The sequence below is a fragment of the Patiria miniata genome, unplaced genomic scaffold (assembly GCF_015706575.1).
Source record: "Patiria miniata isolate m_02_andy unplaced genomic scaffold, ASM1570657v1 HiC_scaffold_9, whole genome shotgun sequence".
Classification (NCBI taxonomy): Eukaryota; Metazoa; Echinodermata; class Asteroidea; order Valvatida; family Asterinidae; genus Patiria; species Patiria miniata.
Window position 1 is genome coordinate 7,177,017 of NW_024037076.1, and position 22,069 is coordinate 7,199,085.

The 22,069-nt window shown below is 40.8% G+C and overlaps 1 protein-coding gene across 5 annotated transcripts in view; it reads left to right on the forward strand.

Annotated features, from left to right (window-relative positions):
- LOC119720162 (neutrophil cytosol factor 2-like) overlaps window positions 1-22,069 on the forward strand; it is an 80,256-nt gene that overhangs the window by 31,576 nt on the left and 26,611 nt on the right. For all 5 annotated transcript variants that reach the window (XM_038189724.1, XM_038189722.1, XM_038189726.1 and 2 more), the window contains exons 4-8: window positions 6,578-6,733; window positions 7,946-8,362; window positions 17,165-17,356; window positions 20,591-20,725; window positions 21,533-21,697. In XM_038189724.1, coding sequence (XP_038045652.1) covers window positions 6,578-6,733; window positions 7,946-8,362; window positions 17,165-17,356; window positions 20,591-20,725; window positions 21,533-21,697 — 1,065 coding nt within the window. The remainder of the gene's footprint in view (window positions 1-6,577; window positions 6,734-7,945; window positions 8,363-17,164; window positions 17,357-20,590; window positions 20,726-21,532; window positions 21,698-22,069) is intronic.

Sequence of the window (22,069 nt, forward strand, 5' to 3'; positions counted from 1 at the left end):
AAAAATAGAAACACTAAATTGCTTGTAATTTGATACCTGATGACGTCATCATGACGTCAGGACAATATGCACTACTCTGGATCAGGGTCGGTATGTGTTCGAAGTTACAAGTTTATATCTTGAACGGTTTAGAAGTAAAGCTGCGGAGAATTATTGTCCGAAAAAAAGAAAAAAAGAAAGAAAGAAAGAAAGAAAGAATAATCGGAACAATTCTAGACAGTGGTCGGGTTGTGCCCGACCACTCAATAAACAGTACAAACAGACAGTACAAATGAACAGTACAAAATGGACAGTACAAATAAACAGTAGAACTTAATAATTCCCCCACACTGTTTCCGATCAGTGTGCACTCTGACTCTGGCTGAATTCGGGAGAACTACGGCGGCCAATCTGCTATTTACGCACTAGCCAACAGCGGAGTATGGTCAATTCCTCCGTGACTCCGAAGACAATGGGTAAACGAAACACCTGACGGCTTCGGACTGGTATACCACTCCTAACTAAAGAATTACTCACTTCAGTACACATCTCTAGACCACGGGCCTCTGGCTTTACTTGAACTCATGCAACTCGTGCGAATTTGCGAAAACAAATTGGCACTGGAATGTCTCAAAAGTTTGCTCTGATGAACCATGGATCAACCAAAAACAGACCCAACTTGAACAGACCTAATTTGTCCACTTCACGCACAGCTTTTTATACTGTGGGCACGACCGCAAGGCATGGGTGAAAGCCCGCCTGGCGACAGCATACGCAACGCAGATTGGCTACTACTGCGTAGACTGGCGCTAAGTCCACACGGTGTTTACCTTGAAAACAATGAATTAACATCCCCTGGAGCACATTGTGGGCTACCCGTTATTTTATGATTAAGATAATGCAAAACAATTACGTCATGTGCAGACCTGTCAATCAATGAACCAGACTTGTTCCCAGTTGCTACCCCTGTCTCGTCACAGCAGTCAGCATCTTTTGGTCTGGTAACCAGACTAACCAAGTGGTGCACAAGTGCATTGGTATGAATATACATGTATGTGTGGTCTGGGAAAACAAAGTCACAGACTCTCAAAGAAATCATCTAAATATGCCGTATATCAGCCAAAGATGCATGCTGTCCATTTTTTTGCGACGAATTTGGAGAAAACTTCTGCAGAAACAGGCTTCTTTGGAAATTTTGAAATATTGACGTCCTATATCATGACTGCCTTTATGAAGCTATCTTCAGTAGGAGATATGATGCCAGCCAAGTTATGAGCCCATTGGATACCATTAATTGCTATGTCGATGGGAGCAATTGAAGAAACCAAATTTGATAAATGTTTGGTGTATAATCCCAAATCCGAACGCTTGACAGGAAAGACTGAAAGACTAGTGCAGAGCTTTGCAGGGATGATGCTAAGCTGCTTCTATTTCTTCAAGTGCTCCCAACGACGTAACTCTCGTTACCTCAAAGTCGGATACCTTGAAACTCTATTTGTCTTGAAGTAATTAATACTCCATTCCTGTCAAGAGAACAGAATTTTATGTACATGAATACCTTGTACTGCGAAATACCCGCACCGGTACCTCCGTTTACCTCAAACTTTTTTTTTTCAGCCCATAGAAAACGCCGCCAAACAATCACAAAGAAGCCTAAAGAACATCATGAAAATGTTTAACTTCATTTTTATACCCCTCCGGAGGGGGATATTATATATATACGGTGTACTGCAGTTGCGGTAGTCTGATTTGACATCCTGCAACCGCAATCAGTCCTTCACCTTTGTCTTCGGCCACCTGGTCTTGTTGTGGGCAATGGACTTGTTTCGTGGTGCGGAGGGGTCTAAGTCCAGCCCGTTTGAGTTCAGCACATATTGTACCCAGTAGATTTATGCAGTGCCGTCCTCGTCTGGGTTTGTAGGCTTGAGAGCCAGTAACGGCAAAGTCTAAGGCCTGAGCAAGTGTGTAGGAGATGGCCTAACATTGACCATCTTTGCTTCGTGACCTTTAATGAGAGGAGGTGTCTGCAATGGCACGCATCCAGCTTATCAAGCATGGCTTTGGATGCTGCCCAGCTGTTGCAGTTGTAGAGCATGATCGATATGCAGTATGCGTTGTAGAGACGGAACTAAAGGGGGATATTGCGATAGTGTATTCCAGTGTTGACGGTCTCGAGGCCGGCCTCGGCCTCGAGGCCGATTTTCATGGCCTCAGCCTTGGCCTCGGAGCCTTCTGGCCTCGGCGAATCGGTCGAGGCCGGCTCAAAGCCGCCCATTTTGATGTGTTTTCTGTTCTAATTAATTTAAATTTTTTTACCATATCAAACCCTCGAGATTCTGCCACAGTGGGTTCCGTGAAACGAACGCATATACAATGTACGCACGAATGAACTGGAAATGGTTGCATTGAACGTACTCACGTACGTAGCATCTTCGCCTAGCCTGCGCTTCAGCTTTCCACGTGCGTGCAAGCGTTATTACTGTTACTGTGTGCCAGACTACATAAGTCTGGCACCAATCCCATTTGCGTACAATATCATGTGGTAGTAGACTAGTCTGGTTGCAGCGTTTCGCCTCTGTACCCTGACCTTTAAAAATGATTTGCGCGGCAAGGTGCGGCAAGCTTAATCATTTCTTTTTATAAGCCACTGTTTCAGTAAAAGTCTGAACTTTCTGAGTACAATCGAGTGTACTCAGTGGCGTAGCCACCGGGGGGGCGTGGGGGGGGGGGGCGACCGCCCCCCCATGAAACCTTGTCGCCCCCCCCAGTCGCCCCCCCACTGAGATTTTGAGTTTCTAAAAAAATTATCATTGATCTATATCTAAATAGTCGCGAATGATCCACATGATGACCACTGAGAAACGACCCTTCGACCGGCGACCGAGGACCAGTAAGCTGACAACCGGTGTGACATAGCGCATAATGATAATCTAAATTGCGTATTAAAGAGGTTGTGGAATGCTCGAAGACATTTCCGTCATTTTTTCGGGTATATGTAGCCTAAGGTGTGATGAAATAAAAACGACTGTTGTTTCTGTCATGAAATGAGTACAAAAGGTACTTTTGAGAGCTGTTTTTCAGGTCCAGTTTCGACCCGAACGTGCAACTGTGTAAAAGTCGTCGTTGCGGGCAGCAAACAAAACACAGTAGATCGTGATGTAATAAACAGGACTCGTGTATGCTACTGTGCATCGGGAGTCCTGTTTATATGATACAAAACTTGAGATTTCTTTCTTTAAAAAATAAAATTCGCCGGACTCCCTACAAGAGGAAACCCATTGCAAGCTGTAAATTTGTAAGCCAGGCACTCCAAAACTCAGTGAATTCAACTAAAAAGATGTTAAAACTCCAACATAATCTTAGCCTTGTTTTAGTGATAGATATTTTATTACGTGTTTTGATAGCTGGCCTCGGCCTTGGCCTTGGCCTCAAAGGTGGTGGCCTCGGCCTTGGCCTTGGCCTCGCGGTTGTGGCCTCGGCCTCGGCCTTGGCCTCGGGAGGTTGTGGCCTCGGCCTTGGCCTTGGCCTCGGAGGTTGTGGCCTCGACTACAACACTGGTGTATTCCTTTTGTGTGTATGTATGGTTGTCTGCGTTTGTTTATGGTGTAAATCGAGGACACACACGTGCAACATCATTGACGAATTGAGGACAGGAACAGAATCGAGAATGACCTCAATTAGAAAACATGTACAAAACCAATGAGAGCTGTTGCGAAAAGGTACAAACAAAAGTACAAACAAAGGAAATGGGAAGTGGCACAAAAGAAAATCCTCGATTTACAAATGTGCTAGCGTATGTCTGTGTGTGTGTGTTATGTTTTGGTTAGGACCTTTTGTCAGCATGATAACTTGAGAAATACATGTACTTTACTTAGGAACTTAAGATATGGTTTGTGGGTTGTTCTTGATAGTGTTAAGAAGCCTAATGATTTTGGGGCCGACAGGTCAAAAGTCAAGGTCACTATTGCTAAAACAATAGAAATCCTGTCAACGTGGTAACTTCAGAAATGCTTAAAGCTACAGTCCATCATTTGTAATTTGTGCATTTTGTTTGTTTGAAGCAACAAAAGAGTTCAAAATCTAATGAAAGATACTGAGCAACTAACCTGATGAAGTTTCAGCTAAGCTTCAGCTGTACATTCCGAGAAAAACAGCATTCTAAGATCTCAATTTCAAATCAAAAGTTACTGAATCATGTTTTGAATTGTTTTGAATTGCAGCTATACCCGACGTAGCGCACTGATCCGACGAATTATAACAACCGCATGCGCGTGTGCGTCGTTCCAATACTTGTGCGCGCTGTGCTGAATAACAAAACGAACTACTAATTTAAATTTTCCTACGGTGCTTCTTAAGAATCACCGTTGGAAATGCCTTCTTTCGTTGATTACTTCAAAATGACAGCTTCCCAGAAAGAATAATTTCACAGGGAGTTTAGTTCCCTTACTATCTTTCAACCAAGTTTGTTTTTCAACAATAATTACGCCAGTTACTTTTCGGATGGCTACAAATGATGGACTATAGCTTTAACTTAGGAATTTGAAATTTGGTTCATGGGTTGTTCTAGGTAGTCTTAAGGAGCCTAGTGCTTTTGGGGCCGACAGGTCAAAGGTCAAGGTCACTATTGTTAAAACAATAGAAATTTTGTCAACGCAATAACTTGAGAAATACTTTACTTAGGAGCTTGAAATTTGGTTTGTGGGTAGACTTAGTAGTGTTAAGAAGACTATTTTAGGGCCGACGGGTCAAAGATCAAGGTCAATATTGCTAAAACATTAGAAATAATGTCAGCACAAATGCCTGAGGAACTTCAAATTTGGTTTTTGGGTTGCTCTTTGGAAGTCTTATTAGGCCTATTGATTTTTGGGCCGACAGTTCAAAGGTAAAGGTCACTATTGCTAAAACAATAGAAATCTCCAATTTTGGTTAGGGGCACTGACTTTAAAAAAAAAAAACTCTCACTTGCAGTAATTTTTGTTATATCAATCCATAGCAACGCTGCCAGATAGAGCAGTCATAAAGAAGCGTAAAGAACATCACAAAGCTTTTTTCATGACTCATTATTGCCCAACGGATTTGGTCTTTTCAAATGGGGATGCAGCTTGCATGCAGCATTGTAATCAGGCTCCAGCCCGTAACCGTAACAAATCCTGGCTTTTGAGTATAGCCTGATCAATACCGCTGGTCCTATTGTGTCCCACATGCCAGCAGCCCAATCAACAGGTCTTTGCAGTGGGCATGTGACTGCTTTAGAGACTACTAAGGATGCGTGCTACTGGTAGATAGCCTTATTGCTACTGCTAGACCAGTTGCAAATGGTGCACCCTTTATCGATCAAATAGGACTGACTATGTGATCGCCTCACATATCAGAAAACCCCCAGCATGTTGCGTTGATATTGATATACAAACGACACAAAATAAAGATTTGCTACCCACAGTTACACAATTTGAGTGGCTTATACATGTACATGTATTCATGTTTTAGAACAATATGAAATCTGAGAAAATGGATGCTCGGTGCCTAAAAAAATACACCATTAATATTTTAAAGAAGAATGAAAGTGTGCCAAGTAACGTGTCCATTGCATAGCGAGTAATGGTAGAAGCCTTTAATGTACATACATGTACGTGAAGATGACATGACTATAGAAACATCAAAAAATTTTCACTTCGAACCTTGGATGCCTCAGATTTTGTGTCCATTCCATTGAGGTCTGACTTAACGGGAGTTTACTGTTTTCCTAATTAAAACCACCACGGAAGTTTTACTTTTTGTCTCTTGTGGACTAAATATCAATAATGCCAAAATTCCGATTATTAGTGGCTATGGATCTGCTATCAATGAGGGAAGAGGGACTCATGTCTCTCTAAAGTTGTATCTCATTAAGGAACCCTTGTACAAGTGTATGTTATAAACTAACACATCTGCCATGGACCATGGGGCATGGATGCAAATTGTGCTCAAAATTTGATTTTCTTTGGGCACTTCTTGAATCTAAGTTAATCACTGTAGACTATTAGCTGAGGCCATCTGGATCATGAAACCAAAATCCACAGTTCTGAAAGTCAACACTGATTCAAATTTTTGCATTTTATTGTACATTTTCAGTGGGAGAATATTGAAAAAAAAAGTTATTGTTATTGCCTTCCGAAAAGATCAAGTTTCATAAATTATTTTTTAGAAATCTGATTCCCACCAATTTTTGGGGACATTTTTACAATGTCGATATCGGGCCATGTGGGCCATTTACACCAGTGTCATACCCAGTAGACTCTTCCAGGTTCTTCCATCAGTGTTCTGGCTATTATCTTTAGAATGGTAGAAACCAGTCTATCATGACTGCATGCCGCATGTGCTTGGTACCCTGAAACAGTTGTTCACAATAGGCCTTTTGTGTAATTTCCTTTGCTGTGGAACTTAGACTTAGAGGGACTGCAACGAAAGGTGATATTAGGCGCTGTCGCTGTTGGTGATCTGCATAGGCTATGACACCAACTGCCATTACTAATGTCAATGGTAGACCGTGTGCCAGAAGTAATGCCCTTTACCCATAATCTGATAATAAACCATGATTTTTGGCGCATTTCCTCTCCAGGAGCGAAGCCTGCCCAAGTCTTTTGTGGTCCCTGAGGAGCATATCTTCCGCCCTCCTGCTGCCAAGGTCCAAAACATCAAGGGAGTGGATTACTTGGGCAAGGCAAAAGTTGTGTCTGAGCTTGTCATCCCAGATACTGAAAACAAAAGAGGAAGGGTAAGAGAGAACCTTTGTATAACATTTAACAACCATCAGAGCTAGAACCTGTTGAAAGATTTGCACACACATAGCAAAACCATGTTACCATTCAATATGCTGTGTAAGGCCAAAAAAGTTAAAAATAATCGGTCTCTGGTCAGACCGAAGTTCCGGAATTGTTTTTTTTTTTTTCAAGCTTGAATTGTACAGACAAGGTGGGTACTATTTTGCTTTATTGTGTCCTCATTATACATTGGTGTCCTCCATAATTTGCCTTGGTGCCCTTTATCATTTGCCTTTGTGCAATTTCCCCATTCCTTGGTGCTCCTCGGTACAAAAATTTGAGGAGGTGCGGCAATAGAGGGCGCTGTTGTAGCTTCCGTGTTAATTTGAAGAGAACAAAAAGGTTGACGCGCATGATTAAAATCGACGTGCGCGCTGACCAGAGACCAAGTATTATTTTTTTTTGGCCTAATGTGTGGTTCTACTCTGCTGATTTTTCCTGAGCACATTCAAGTAAATTTAGGCCCTACCGAGTTAGGCCAAAAAAAAAAAATATTCGGTCTCTGGTCAGACCAAAGTTCCGGAATTGACGCGGCCACGCGGCTTTTTTTTTTTTTTTTGCTTTTTTTTTTTTTTCAAGCTTGGATTATACAGACAAGGTGGGTACTATTTTGCTTTTTTGGTGTCCTCATGTACATTGGTGTCCTCCATAATTTGCCTTGGTGCTTTCAATCATTTGCCTTGGTGCAATTTCCCATTCCTTGGTGCTCTTTGGTAAAAAAAAATTGAGGAGGTGCGGAAATCGAGGGCGCTGTTGGAGCTACCGCAGAACATTTTGGGAAAAAAAAAGATGCGCATGCTTAAAATCGACGCGCGCGCTGACCAGAGACCGACTTATTTTTTTTTTGGCCTTACAGTTTCTGCTATTAACCAAACTCCATCAAATTTGCCTCAGTAAAAAGTATATGCCGTAAAAATGCCAAAACCATTCAAAGCTTTATATTATGCAATGTGTGACATAATTGCTGATGGCCTGTATTATTCTTTGCATAATTAAATTATACTCAGACCTTGCGTCCTTAAATAAAACACTTTATCACTGTTGTGATAAACAGTGTTGTCCAAAATCAAAGTTGTTATCACATTAAAGGTGTATTATTAAATTAAAACATGATTTGATTAAAACTGTTGTTATGTGTTAACGGTATGTATTTCTTTTCATTGTAGAGTCCAAGCCCAATTCCTCCACAACACCTGCCGCCCCATCCTATTCCTATCCCTTCCAACAACTTCAAACCCATCACCCAACCCACCAGGAGCCCCTCCCCTAACCCCAAGACCTTACCCTCTTATCCTCCCCCTACTCTCCCAAGCACCAGCCACAATAGCGCCCCTTTACTACCCAATCCCCCACTCCCAAATCCTCTTAGTGGCACCTCTCCTTCCCCAAGCCCAACTCTGGGTGCAAAGGCAACACACAAGGACACCATTAGTATGTGGAATGAGGGCGTGGTCATGTTTGAGCATGGCCAGGTGGGCCCTGCCCTGGACCACTTGCTGAGAATTACGGAACCACCCGCAAAGATCTTATTCAACATTGGAATGCTGCATCTCAAATTGGGCAATGTCTATGAAGCAGAAAAGGTATTTACAATTATATTTAATTTAAATTAAAAAAACACCCTCCTGCAGCCAAACAATCTAGGTTAACAGAAATGTTTGAAATTTAAAGTGACCCTCCTAATATGTATTCTCATGTAGAGGCATGTCTATTCTTAACAAGGTCATGAAAGACCTGTTAGAGCCCCTGCAAAGCAACTCATACATGTTGCGCATAGGAACAGAATCAATCGCTACATAAAGATCATCCACAAATAGACATTAGGAATACAATCTCGTAAAGGTTGGTCCGGTTAACTTATTCTTGATGATGAGGCTTGCGGTTTTGCCAAAGTCAATTGAGTGTGATCGGCCGACTGATAAGGTTTTTGTGTACAAGAACCCATGGTGCTTGGGGTTTTGTGTAGAATGGTTGCCGGACCACTTTTTACGGGAGTGTGCTAGTAATGGTATCGAGCAATCTTGGCTAAGCCTGCGTGCAGCCAAAGTTACCAATGGCATCCCTACATGGTACCCACCTTCCAAATGGGGGCGCTCTTCAAAACTGACCATTATTATGCATACTGCAAATTATATACCCATTTTCACGGCGCATTGTACATGTAATGGTTTTTTGGGATTGATGTAAGAAATCTCTAACCATTTATTGAAATAAAGTCCTCAAGGGGGGGGGGGGGGAAATCGCTGCAATTTGAATTTAACACTATAAATGCGATTGGAATTTTTGTGCAATGAAATGGCATGCACATAAGTATTCTTCATTTTACATGCAACTTCTGCCCCACATTTTTTCCACTGCAAATTCAGAGTGATTTCGTGTGTACAGGAGAGAAATAGGCAAAATAAGTGGGAAAATTGGTGCAAAAGCAATGTGAAATTGGTGTGAAAAGGGTGACTGTTACCGTTACTTTATTGTAAATTGATATGTTCTGCATTTATGCAGAACATATAAATTAATAATACATACTAGTTTGCCATTGAATCCGATTTTTCAATAATTTGGTCTCTATTTCAATTTTTTTCATTGTTTTCAATTAATAGTTCTCTTGCAATTAAAATGAATCGTGTAGACGGGTGGAATGCCATGAACGTTAATGTGAGATCACCAGCTTCCACTACACACTGAATACGGAATACTAAAAAGACTTATCAACTCGCTTGCAACAATTGAGCTTCTTAAAAGAAAATAAACAATGGTGCATATGATTTTATGAATCAACTCAATTAATACTTTGTCCTTGTTATTTGGCAATCCTTGACAGTATGATTCTCTCAGCACACTAGCACAGTTACGCACTGAACACCATAGGTGTAGCCAGCGGGGGAGGGGGGGGGGGTGTGTGGGTAAGGGGGTATTTACCCCCAATATTTTGTAAAGACTGACTTTTTCCATCCAAATGCCCTTTTTTTCACCAGCGCTTACCCCCCAAATATTTGTAAAGAGTGCCCCTTTTTGTTGTTGTTAGAAAGTGCCCTTTTAAAGACAAAGCCCTCTTTTTTTGCAGTGAACGTAACGGGTGCCTTTTTGTTTAATTTCACACATGCATTGCCCTCAAAAGCGTCTTTATTGTCCGTAGTGTGCATAATCGTCGGTTTTGAACAGCGCCCCCTTCGATATAAGGTACCAGCCCCAACTCCAATGGCAATGGGCATTGTGAACATTTCCCCTACACATTTCGGAGTATCTGGATCAACAAGGTTACTTAAAAAGTCTGCTCTTTTGTTTACTGCTCCGGAAACCCTTTCCATTTCCAGAGAAAACACTGTTTGCAAACACAACTGACAATACTTAGGGCTACAGCTTGTATATATTCTGCTTCATACTTCCATTATAGGTACAACCCTGACAGGGCTTGATTGTATGGAACGCCAAAGAGGCATTTAATGTGATCATCGAATCGGTGATGCACATTTGCAATCGGTGATGCATATTCACGATCGGTGATGGACTTCTGCGACCGGTGATCAACTTTTACTGGTGATGCATACATCCACGAGCGGTGATGGACTTTCGCGATCAGTGATGGACTTTTGCAATCGGTGATGGAATTTTGCAACCGGTGATCAACGATTGGTGATCGCAACTTTAATCACTGCGAAAGACCGTCACCTGTTTGCAAAGTCCATCACCAATTGCAAAGTATCACCGATTGCGAAAGTGCATCACTGATTAAATGCCTCTTTTGCGAAACAAGAACGCCAAAGAGGCATTTAATCGGCGATGGTCTTTCACGATCGGTGATGGACTTTGTGATCGGTGATGGACATTTGCGATCGGTGATGGACTTTCTTGACCATGTGATCAGTTTTGCAATCAGTTGTTGTGTGTTGCGTCTATTCATTGGCACGTTTCACACTGATTTATCAGTTCCTTGCTCCATCATGATATCACTGACTTGTAAGAACTGGAGCAATTTTTACAAATTTATATCATTTCTAGATTTTATTAAACAGTTGTTACAACTTAACACAGTTCAGTATTGAAAACTGTTTATGCGTTGAAGACTGATTGGTTGAACTTGAAGCAATGTTTGAAGAAATGAAGGTTTGATGGAAGTTTGATAGAAGGAAGGTTTTGTAATTGGGGGTGTTGCCAAAATTGGGTGTCTAGGTGTATAAAAGCATGGAGGCATCTCTGCTCTCACAGGTACCTATTTACTCCTGGGTGGAGAGAAGCAATGAGTGACAAAGTGCCATGCCCAAATGCCCAAGGGCACATGCACTATGACCCCGTCAGGACTTGAACCACTGAAGTCAAGGGATCTTACACTGAATTGTACATGGTCTATGCATGGAGCTATATGGTCTATCTATATATATAAGAGAGAGTTTAACTCGGCCTCCGAGACGATGTTTGCTCATGAAAGGATCCGAGACCGCGGGCTCCCGCGACGCCAAAATCGCTCCACGTCCGTGGCAAAATGCGGAGGGTGTCTTCCGCCGGGTCGGACGCTTCGGGTCGTCCTGATTTTCCCGTACGGACCGGCGATCCGTTTAGTCGATTTTTCGTGACTGCGTTTTGCGCAGGAATTTGCCGTCGTGTGCGCTTTCACGTTGACTGCCTGGCCGCCCCCTGTGCTGGCTTTTTCTGCGTGTCTAGACTGTGCGAGGTCAGCGAGGTCAACGTAGGGGTTGCGTTTACGTGTTCTACTCGGCTGTTTTGCAAAAGAGTTCACCAAACGTTAGCATGGGGTGACCTTGGTAAAATATTTTTTGTCCATGGTGCGTGGCCACCAAGTGTCCCTATTCTTTCATATGCTTCGCTTGCCGCCCCTGTGCCGAGTGCAACGAATACTACTCAGGACTATACATTAGTATGCCTAGCGCGGTCTGACCAATCGAAAGTCTACACTGCGTGGTACTTCCCGGCTATGCGTAAAACCGTCACTGGCAACGCGTACTGCAGCCTGCTCCACACCCTGGAAACGAGGTTGGGTCTACGGTGCTCGCTATTTGAAGCACAAGCATGTGACGTCGCGTGATAGAGTGCTGTTGCTTCCATAATGTGTTACAGCTCCATGCTTCCACCACCAAGGCTGAGCGTTGTGAGTTCGCTGCCCGCCACGTATAATTCAGTGTCGTGTTATAATTTCGGGGGCCTGTTTGGGGTCAACGAAGGATCGATGCATTCACTAAAAAATTGACGAAAAAGTGTCCGACCCGGTGGAAGACACACACATTTTTCCACGGACGTGGAGCCATTTTGGTGTACGTGTCGAGGGAGACCGCGGTCTCGGATCCTTTCAGGAGCAAACATTTCTCGGAGGCCAAGTAAAACTTGCTCTTATATAGATGGTTGAACCAACTTCAATAACAGTTAAATCGACTTTTTTGTCGCAGACGGTCTCGCAAATTGTAAGAAGTTCAAGTTTACGTTTGTTGAAGAGTCCAATACTGAAACTTAATTATGGCCTTCGTCCATGATTCAGACCGTTTGTAAATTTATGGTAACACTCAACATTTTCATTTTAAATGACACCTACCTTTACGTTTTATTGCATTATGATTTATTGTCGAAACTGTACAATCAGCCTTCGCCTGTGTACTACGGTAACCCTTTCACTGCATTTTCCAAATGCGACTGCCTCACAAAATGCCAATTTAACAGACCAACGGGAACATTTACAGACAGTTGCCATGGTACATAATTATCATGTGCATAAATCGACGGGGGACAGGGGGAACCCCCCCCCCTCCCCATTTTAAAGCGGGGGACATTGTTTGGTCCCCCCCCCCCCACTTTTTCTTCCCCGAATAAAAATTGTAGCCTACAACAATGATTCTATTGCTCAGAATACATGTAGCTGATTCAATTACTCCAAACTCAAAACTTTAAAAGATGATCTTTTACTAAAATTGGTTTTAGTGGTCAGAAATTGCCTCAGATCACACCACAGAAATTGCTTTTCTATAACTGCATGTCTCCTTAACTATATCCCCATTTACATTTAACTCCCCACATTTTCATCCCCAACACTACGCCCTACCCGATCTATGATCGAGTAAATCAGCTTGTGCTAAATAAGGGGGAAAATATTTTCTAAACCTAGAGATGATTATGGTACAAATTAAAGACAAAACATAAGAAAAGGAAAATAATTAACAACGTCCGCTACAAGCTATTATCGTTACAACCTGGATGCAGAGTTTTTAATTGCTTATATTTTTAATGTATCAATAGTCCATGGTATGTTTTTCTACAAGAGTTTAGATTATTTACCGACAAATAAACCTTTTTTTTTTTACTCTGGCTTGGTCTCCTAATATGCAGATAAATCACCTGTTGATTTGTGTTTAACTAAATTGGCTTATCTTTATTTCCTCGTAAACAAAACAAAAGAGAAAGGACTGAGCTCTATTATTGCACTTAACGCGTGGAAATGTGAACGCAACTTGTAATATCAGTTTTGGTTTAGCCACCAACAACAGAACACATATAAAGTTTCTTAAAAGGGAATTGTTTTTACAGCACTGGCTGCGCTGTGTTGTCATGGATCAAATTCGGTGTTAATATTCCATGACACAGTTGACTGGAAGTTGTTAAGTTTATACCCCCCCCCCCCATACACACACATGTCACATACCGACAAATAAACATTTTTTTTAACTCAGGCTTGGCCTCCTAATATGCGGATAAATCACCTGTTGCTTTGTATTAAACTAATTGGCTTATCTTTATTTCCTCGTAAACAAAACAAAAGAGAAAGGACTGAGCTCTATTATTGCACTTAACGCGTGGAAATTTGAACTCAACTCTGTGTGGTTGTGTTTACATTCCAATCTTATGGTAAAGTAATGTATGCCCTTGCTTGTATGACAGCTGTTGTAGGATTTCTTTTCGGTAACCATTAAACATGTCATTGAACCCACAGTCATCAGTATTGTGGCCGAGCGTGTTTAATTGTGGAGTGCAAACAAACAGAAAATACTTTCGCTATTTAACCCAAATGGTTACATATTCTTTCACAAATGAATAATGATTCACCGGTGAGCATAGTCTTTTAAAAACAATTTTGGGTACTTACACATCGAAGTTTTCAAAGGAAAACATTGAATAATGTTAAAAAAAAAAAACCAAATAAAATTTCTGAATAGCACTACAACCACAACAGTAACCTATGTACCGACACTAAGTCTCTGCTCATTCGCAATGGCCACATTAATGCATTAACTAGTTTAATATAATCTACAAATGATGTAAATTTGTAAAAATTGCTCTAGTTCTAAAGTCGGTGATATCATGGAGCTAGGAACTGATAAATCAGTGTGATAAATGTAACTGATTAATAATAATAATAATAATAATATTGGCTATTTATAAAGCGCACGTATCCACCAGGACTGGTGCTCAAGGCGCTACATCATTATTACCCCTGCTCATTGGGCACATGAAACATTCCAAATACCATCTCAGCTCCCTGGGGAGTATACAGCTCGATGCAGCCTGTTAGGCGCAAGGTAGCTAATTCAATCACAATAACCATCTCTGCCCTCACAGGTACCCATTTACTCCTGGGTGGAGAGAAGCAATGAGTGACAAAGTGCCTTGCCCAAGTGCACACGCACCATGACCCCGCCAGGACTCGAACCCACAACCTGCAGCTTTACCCGCAGACCACGAATCAGTGCCCTTAACCACGAGGCCACAAAACTGATTAGACGCAAGTTCACACACAACAACTGATTGCAAAACTGATCACATGGTCACGAAAGTCCATCACCGATCGCAAATGTCCATCACCGATCGCAAAGTTGATCACCGATCACAAAAGTCTATCACCAATCGCGAAAGTCCATCACAGATTGCAAAGTTGATCACCGTTCGCAAAAGTCCATCACCGATTGCAAAGTTGATCACCGATCACTAAAGTCCATCACCGATCACGAAAGTCCATCACCAATTGCAAAAGTCCATCACCGATCACGAAAATCCATCACAGTTCGTGAATATGCATCACCTGTAAAAGTTGATCACCGGTTGCAGAAGTCCATCACCGATCGTGAATATATGCATCACCGATTGCGAAAGTGCATCACCGATTCGGTAATCACATTAAATGCCTCTTTGGCGTTCCATATGATTGTCAATACATCATATGGAACATGAGATGCTACATGTAAGACCACTTCTTCTGCTCTGAACTATTTCCAAGTAGAGTTTCGAGTCTGCCCATTATTTGACCAATGCCCATGATTTACGGGAAGCATCTTTATGATGTGCGTATATAATTATCCATGATGAGACTAGTATCACAACATACACTACAACTGGATACAAATTGAAAGATGATTTAGGTGAGCTGATAGTAACGATGTAGGAATCCTATGAACTTCTGGACGCTATGGAACATTAAGCTGAAATAATCCTCTTGGTCACATCGGCTAACTGTCGGACATTGAAAGCTGAATTAGCCTATTAATTCCGTTTTCAATATTGACAATACATCCAGTGTTGGCGGAACGGTTTTGCAAGTGAGGGGCATTATATGTCGTTCAAGATGAGTAAACCCTGGTTGAGATGGATATCTGGATCCAACAGTCTGTGAGATGGAATTCCAAACACTTTGGACCAAGGGAATGATTCCTAAGTCTACTCTATATACGTTTTTTAAACGAATTGGCAAAACAAAAACTATTGCCAAAAAAGACAACTAACATATTCCTGCATTTCTCCAATTCTCGCTACTTTTTGACTCATCGCTACTTTTGGAACAGAGTGACACACGCACATACATGTAGGTACAGTGAAAATCCCTTACTGTGGTACTTTTTTTGTGGACAGGATGAAAAATGACTACTTTTACATAATTGGCATTGCAACTCAAAGTGCTATTTTCATGATTTTTTCAGTATTTGAAAGAAAAACTCTCAGCTTCAGTCTGATACCCAAAACATAAAAATCCCCTGATCATTTTTTAAAATAAATTTTCAACCCTAAAACATTTACCTTTATTAAAGGCAAATGTTTTAGGGTTGAATTTTTTACAGGGTGTCCCAGAAAAACATTACACCCTAACTTTAAGTGATTGCAACTTCAAAAATAAGTTTGAAAATTTAGGTCGCACCAAGATGACATCATCACATGATTGATTTTTAGATTTTAGTTGTATTATCAGCATATCTGATAAAACAACAAAAATGATATCGGATTGTCAAGTTGGCATAGCAGTACTTTCCTCCCCTCCTATCTCTGTGACCCAGGTTCAAATCCCGCCTAGGCCAAAATGTGGATTGGGTTTTTAGTCCCTACCTGATGCCGTAGGTTTTCGCTAGAATATCGAAAACTGTAATTTCCTTCCACATAGTCTTCCAAGTCTTAACCATCCTGTTCTGGTGCTTTCGCTGTTGGATGTTGTCAAAAATAAATATAAATATAAATAAATATAATATGTGATAAACAAAGTGACATCCTGATGACATTGTCAATTGATATATAAATGAAAGTATTTTTATTTTGTTCCATTTGCCCCCAAAAACAACAATTTAAATCAGATGAACTGAAAGCCGTTCGCATACAATATCATGTAAAGCTGGTTTCTTGGGGGCGCATGGTTGTGCACCATCTGAAAGGCAGTGTTGTAGTCGAGTCACAAGCCTTGAGTCCGAGTCATAAGCCTCGAGTCCCAGTCCAAGTCTCGAGTCACAAGCCTTGAGTCCAAGTCTCATGCCTCGAGTCCGAGTCCGAGTCATGAGTCACTTGTTCTTAGTTGTCCACCAAAGTAATCAATTTTTTGTTTTAAATTATTTTCAATCATCCATTCTGTCTTTTAGGTAAATACCAGTGTAAATAGTTTACCTTGTGTGTGTACATGTTGTTTTGACCCAAAATATGTTTTCCTTTTAATACTGGACTCTTTTTGGCATGACACCGGGCCCTAGTGCTCGTTGTGCAGGTGCCAGGCATACATGTGTGGCCCCTGGTATCGATTTTCAGCGGCGCTGTGTTTTGTTTTGGAGTAAAAAAGAATGCTACGCTCATCGCACAAATACGTAACGTTATGGGTTTTTTTTCTTTTGATGAAAATACGTGACTCGAGTCATGAATCACCAAGCTCCAGTCCGAATCATCATGGTCGAGTCCAAGTCCGAGTCATTTTCCAATGTGACTCAAGTCAAGTCCAAGTCACGCAAAATGTGACTTGAGTCTGACTCGAGTCCGAGTCCTGGACTCAAGTTGTACAACACTGCTGAAAGGAAACCTTCATTTTCTCAAAGTAATTTTCTCAATAGTCATAAATGTCATGTATCAAAGCAAGTGAAATGCCTAATTAACCAAATAACCAGATAATCTTTTCAGATCTGTGACTGATTTTTTTTTAATTTCAGGTGTTCAAAACAGTAGTTGACAAAGACCCCCACCTTGCTATTGGCTACTATCAAGACGGCAATGTCCAGTGTCAGCTGAACAGGCCAGAGCAGGCCAGGAGACAGTATGAGAAATGCCTAGGCTGCTTCAGAGGTCATAAGTTCATTGACTACAAGCAGCTAGGCTTGCCTTATAAGTTGTACGAATTTGAGGTGGGTGGAGGGGGATTTTGAAGGCAACTGACAATGATATTTTGGTTTCTTATATTGTGGTTTTTATATCGATCAATCTTGCTGTTTCTTCTTCTACGTATTACCATTATTTATTCAGCCAACAGATAAAAAACACATGAACATAGCAATTGTCTACATGTATTTGGGCAATTCCATGAGGAAGTGGACATGGTTGTTCAAATTTTCAAAACTGCAAGCATCGATCACAACCTCAAATGTGGTATCAAATTAAAGGTGACAAGACCTTTCAATGGAGTGATGTGGCAGTGAGGTTGAAGGTGGTTAAATGCATTTTTTTGGGTCCAAAAACTGTTTTTTGGGGGCTACAAGTTCCGGAATTGACGCGGCGACACAGCTTTTTTTTTTTTTTTCAAGCTTGGATTGTACAGACAAGGTGGGGTACTATTTTGCTTTTTTGGTGTCCTCATGTACATTGGTGTCCTTCATAATTTGCCTTGGTGCTCTCGATCATTTGCCGTGGTGCAATTTCCCATTCCTTGATGCTCTTTGGTAAAAAAAATTGAGGAGGTGCGGCAATAGAGGAGCTACCGCGTAACATTTTGGAAAAAAAAAAGATTGACGCGCATGATTAAAATCGGCGCGCGCGCTGACCAGAGACCGATTTATTATTTTTTTTGGCCTAACTCATATCTCTAAAAGTAAAGGTTGCACACCATTGGCCCAATACAAAGTATTGCTCACCAAACCCTCTTTACCCCAATGCACCTTTTTTAGAAGGAAAAAAAAAGTCCAATTTAAAAAAAAAATCTGAATTGGGCACGCTGTTGCCAGCCCAACTTTTGAGTTTCATATGACATCATCTAAACTAAAAAAATGTGCTTCTGTTAGCAAGTTGTTGTATAAACGTGTACACTAGTTAATACTTAGGAATACATGGCTCACCCATTAAAATTATGTACCGCCCTCTCAGTTTTGGCAAGCATAAACTATGAGTCAGGGGAATTTCCCTGCCATTATACACGCACAATGCAATCCACGTACATGCCTTGCAATGAACGTTTTAAAGGCTAAGAGTGTTGAGCCTTACATTTCAAGGGTGCCGCGGGGCATGTCCAAGTTCGCTCATTGCCAAGAGACACAGGGAAGTTTAAGACCCACTTTTACACTGACATTTTAAAGCAAAATCAAGGTAATATCTGTCAGGGTTGATTTTTCAGGAATTTTCAAATGAATAGAGGCCTTTTCATTATAACTTCTGGTCTGATGACGTCATCAGTTTTTTTTCTTTTTGCGCACAGGTGTTGTCTGTAAAAAGGTCATCATATATACTAATTTGTAGTGATTACCGCAAACTTCGCCACACACATTCATTTAAAAAATGTTTTAACCTGCCGCTAGAGGACTCTTAACATTTTATGGCGTCACTGGTTATTTTTTTCTAAAAGTACAACCTAGCCATAGACTTACATCATTGAAAGCAAGTTCATACCCTTTTCACTTTCAAATTTTAAGGCACTTCTGGTTTCGATCAATTCCCGCAAATCCAAGTTTAGGTCTCCCACGGTTAATTTTATATTGATCTTCAAAGATTAAATCTAGAAATTGTTAATTGCTTGTAATTTGACACCCGATGATGTCATCATGACATCAGAGTAATATGCACCAGTCGGGATGAGGGTTGATATATGTTGAAAGTTTAAGTTCTTAATTATACCGTTTAGGAGAATTATTGTCGGAGAAAAAAAGGAAAGAAGGAAAGAAAATTTATTTAATCAGAACAATTCTGAACAGTGGTCGGGTTGTGCCCAACCACTTAATTAACTGGATTAAAATCTAGCAGTGCAAATGTAACTGAAGTTGGGCCTTTAGAGAAAAGAAATTAGGCAGCAGTGTGACAAGTGTATTACAAATAATATATCTGCCCATACCCCCCCCCCCCCCAGATCAAGGCTGGGAAGAGTGGGGGTGGGGGTGGGTGTGTGTGTGGGTGTGTTCCTGCATGGCATTACGCCTGAGGACAGACAACAAAAGGAGCACAAAGGGGCCATTGATCCTCGAAGGAAGGTGCCTATTGTCCTCGAACGCAGGTTTGTGTGCTTAGTCTATGGGAGAGTGTTATATTACAGGGACAAAGGAAAACACAAAGCCAATCCTCGGAAGCATAGCAAAAAACGACTGTGTGTGTGTGTGTGGGGGGGGGGGGGGGGTTCTAATCAACCTCCCTGTCCCAATGCTATTGAGTTCATTTTTTAGGTTATAATTATGTGAGGTCTGTTCCATACAAAGAATCATTTTTTTTCTTCAGAACTTGAGTATGCTTGTGTGGAGTAGTACATTGATTTCAAGTCTCTCTTGAAAAGCAGATCCTCAATCAAAGAGTTTTTGACATCCATCTTGCAGTCACGTCTAGGGATTTTGTAATGCATCTGAAGGGACCTGGATAAAATGATGACTTTAAACAGACAGTATCCCCATCAAATATAGGATTGTGAACCAAGTTACAAACTTAAAATGTCGTCTGCTGCCCTCACATGTGGTTATGATCCAAATGATGATCTTATGTAACTCGAAGCAAGTCACCGCACGAATTGTTCAAGGTTGTCCCAAATTTAATCTCCAAAAGGTGCTTAAAAAAAAAACACGCCCAAATTTAATGCCACCTTATAGAAAAAGGAGACTTTTCACATGTTTTTTGTGTATTTATTTGAAGTTGTTTGATGCTTGAATGATTCTGTTGCAATTTGTTCTAGGTCAGAACGTAAATTGACTGGACTAAACGGGCACCAAAATGCTAAATTTTCAAATGCAAAGCATTTAAACTTTTGCTGTGTCTGTTTTATGTAAAGTGAATTACCAATAGTATTTTTTAAATTGATTTAAAATAATAAACTACTTGTACACCTGTGCATGTATTTATGTATGTCGGTATGCGTGTCCATATGTAAGTACGTCTGTACTGGCATGTACATGTATGTGATATTTTGGTTAAAGTTTCGAAAAATTGGTCTCATTTCAAAAGTTGAAGTCCAATTGGAACCAAACTGGAGTCATAGATGCAACATAGCAATGTTCATATGATAATGATGTCAAAGGTCACATACCAAGGTCAAAGGTCATCTGAGGTCAAGTTGTAAAATATGCTGAAGATTGGTCTCAATTGAAACAGGCGAGCCGCATGGTTCGAAAACCACCTTGTATGAATAATCTTGACAAGAGTAGAATTTTCTGCTTTTTTTCCCTTGTGGTAATTAGGTTCTTCACAATCAGGCCTGGACTTTCTTCAAGTTGGGTCAAAGAGAGAAATGCAACCAGCTGCTGCTGGAAGCGCAGGGGACTAAACCAGAGACCAAACATGACGCCATTGATAACTCACTCAAGAATGCAAAAGTAAACATTGTTTTCTTAAAAAAACACATTTACTTTCTACATGCTTGTAAAAGGCTTGCCATAGATTTTTGATATGAATAGAATATATGAAACAAATTTGTCCGGGGATTTCTGTGAAGTATGTGACACCCCACAAGCCAAATGTTTTGGTTTACAAACTTGTTTTTGTTGGCAAAAGGTGAAACTATATACAAAATGGCCACCTTCAAATTTACGTCAAACAGCATGTATCCTCATCCCTTTTTTGCTGTTTCATTCAGCTTTAGAAAGTTTTTTTCTTACATCTTTTTTTTGGAGGAGTGTTTCAGCAATTTTATAACGTGTCAAAACAGTGCAAACTGTATTTCGTTTAGTTTGTGGCAGACAAAGTTGGGGACAATTTTCATGAATTATTGTTTATTTATGATGCCAAATTGTTCATGACACTGTCATCAGGATGCTTCCCAGCACCATATGAAAACATTAAAATGCTTTAAAATCTGGTATAAAATTCTGTCACCAGAGATTTATTCAACCAACTGGCTTTTTGTAAATTATATGTAAGACAGAAAACGACACCTTATCAGAAAAAGACACCTCAGTTAACTCATATCAGAAATGATTCTATTAGTCATATTAAATTCACCCATTTCTTAAATCTGATGAAACAGATTAACATGAGGTCACAAACATTACGCAAGTCAGGCGCTCACATGTAGCACAGGAGAACACACAGTAAACATATAAAGTTTTCTTGATATCAGTGGATGGCAGTGTGTACCATTCCAGTATTTCCCTCTAAATATCAATTTTCAAATTTTCCTATAGGCTGGCGCCCCTTTTGATATAATGAAACTGCCCAAGGGTGCACTTTTTCGCCCACCCAAGGCCAAAATCGACAACTTGAATAAAATTGATTTCCTTGGCCAAGCCAAAGTGGTTTCTACGCTGAACACAGGAGGTGACAGAAGTACTTCCCCTGCTCCAACAAGGGTAAGATTTCTCACTACCTTCCCTTCCCTACAACATCTTAATTAGTTAGATGTTTATCTTATCTTTTTGTTCTCAATTTGAACTAAGATGGGACTTTTTTTGCTTTTACTATTTCTGCTGCTTTCATATTGAAAAACCAATTGACAAACTTACACTTTTCAGTTGTGTACACAAAAATTAAAGAACTAGTTTTTACCCCTCAGCCGAGAGGCTGGAGCTAGGGCTATTGTCATCACATACGGCGTTTGTCCCTATGTCGTTACAGACGTCTGGGCGTCCGTCCGTTCCGGCTGCTTAGTTTCCGGATGATAACTTGAGTTTGCAATGTTGTTTTGATTGTAACTTCGGTAGGGGGTTGCCCTTTGGAGAAGG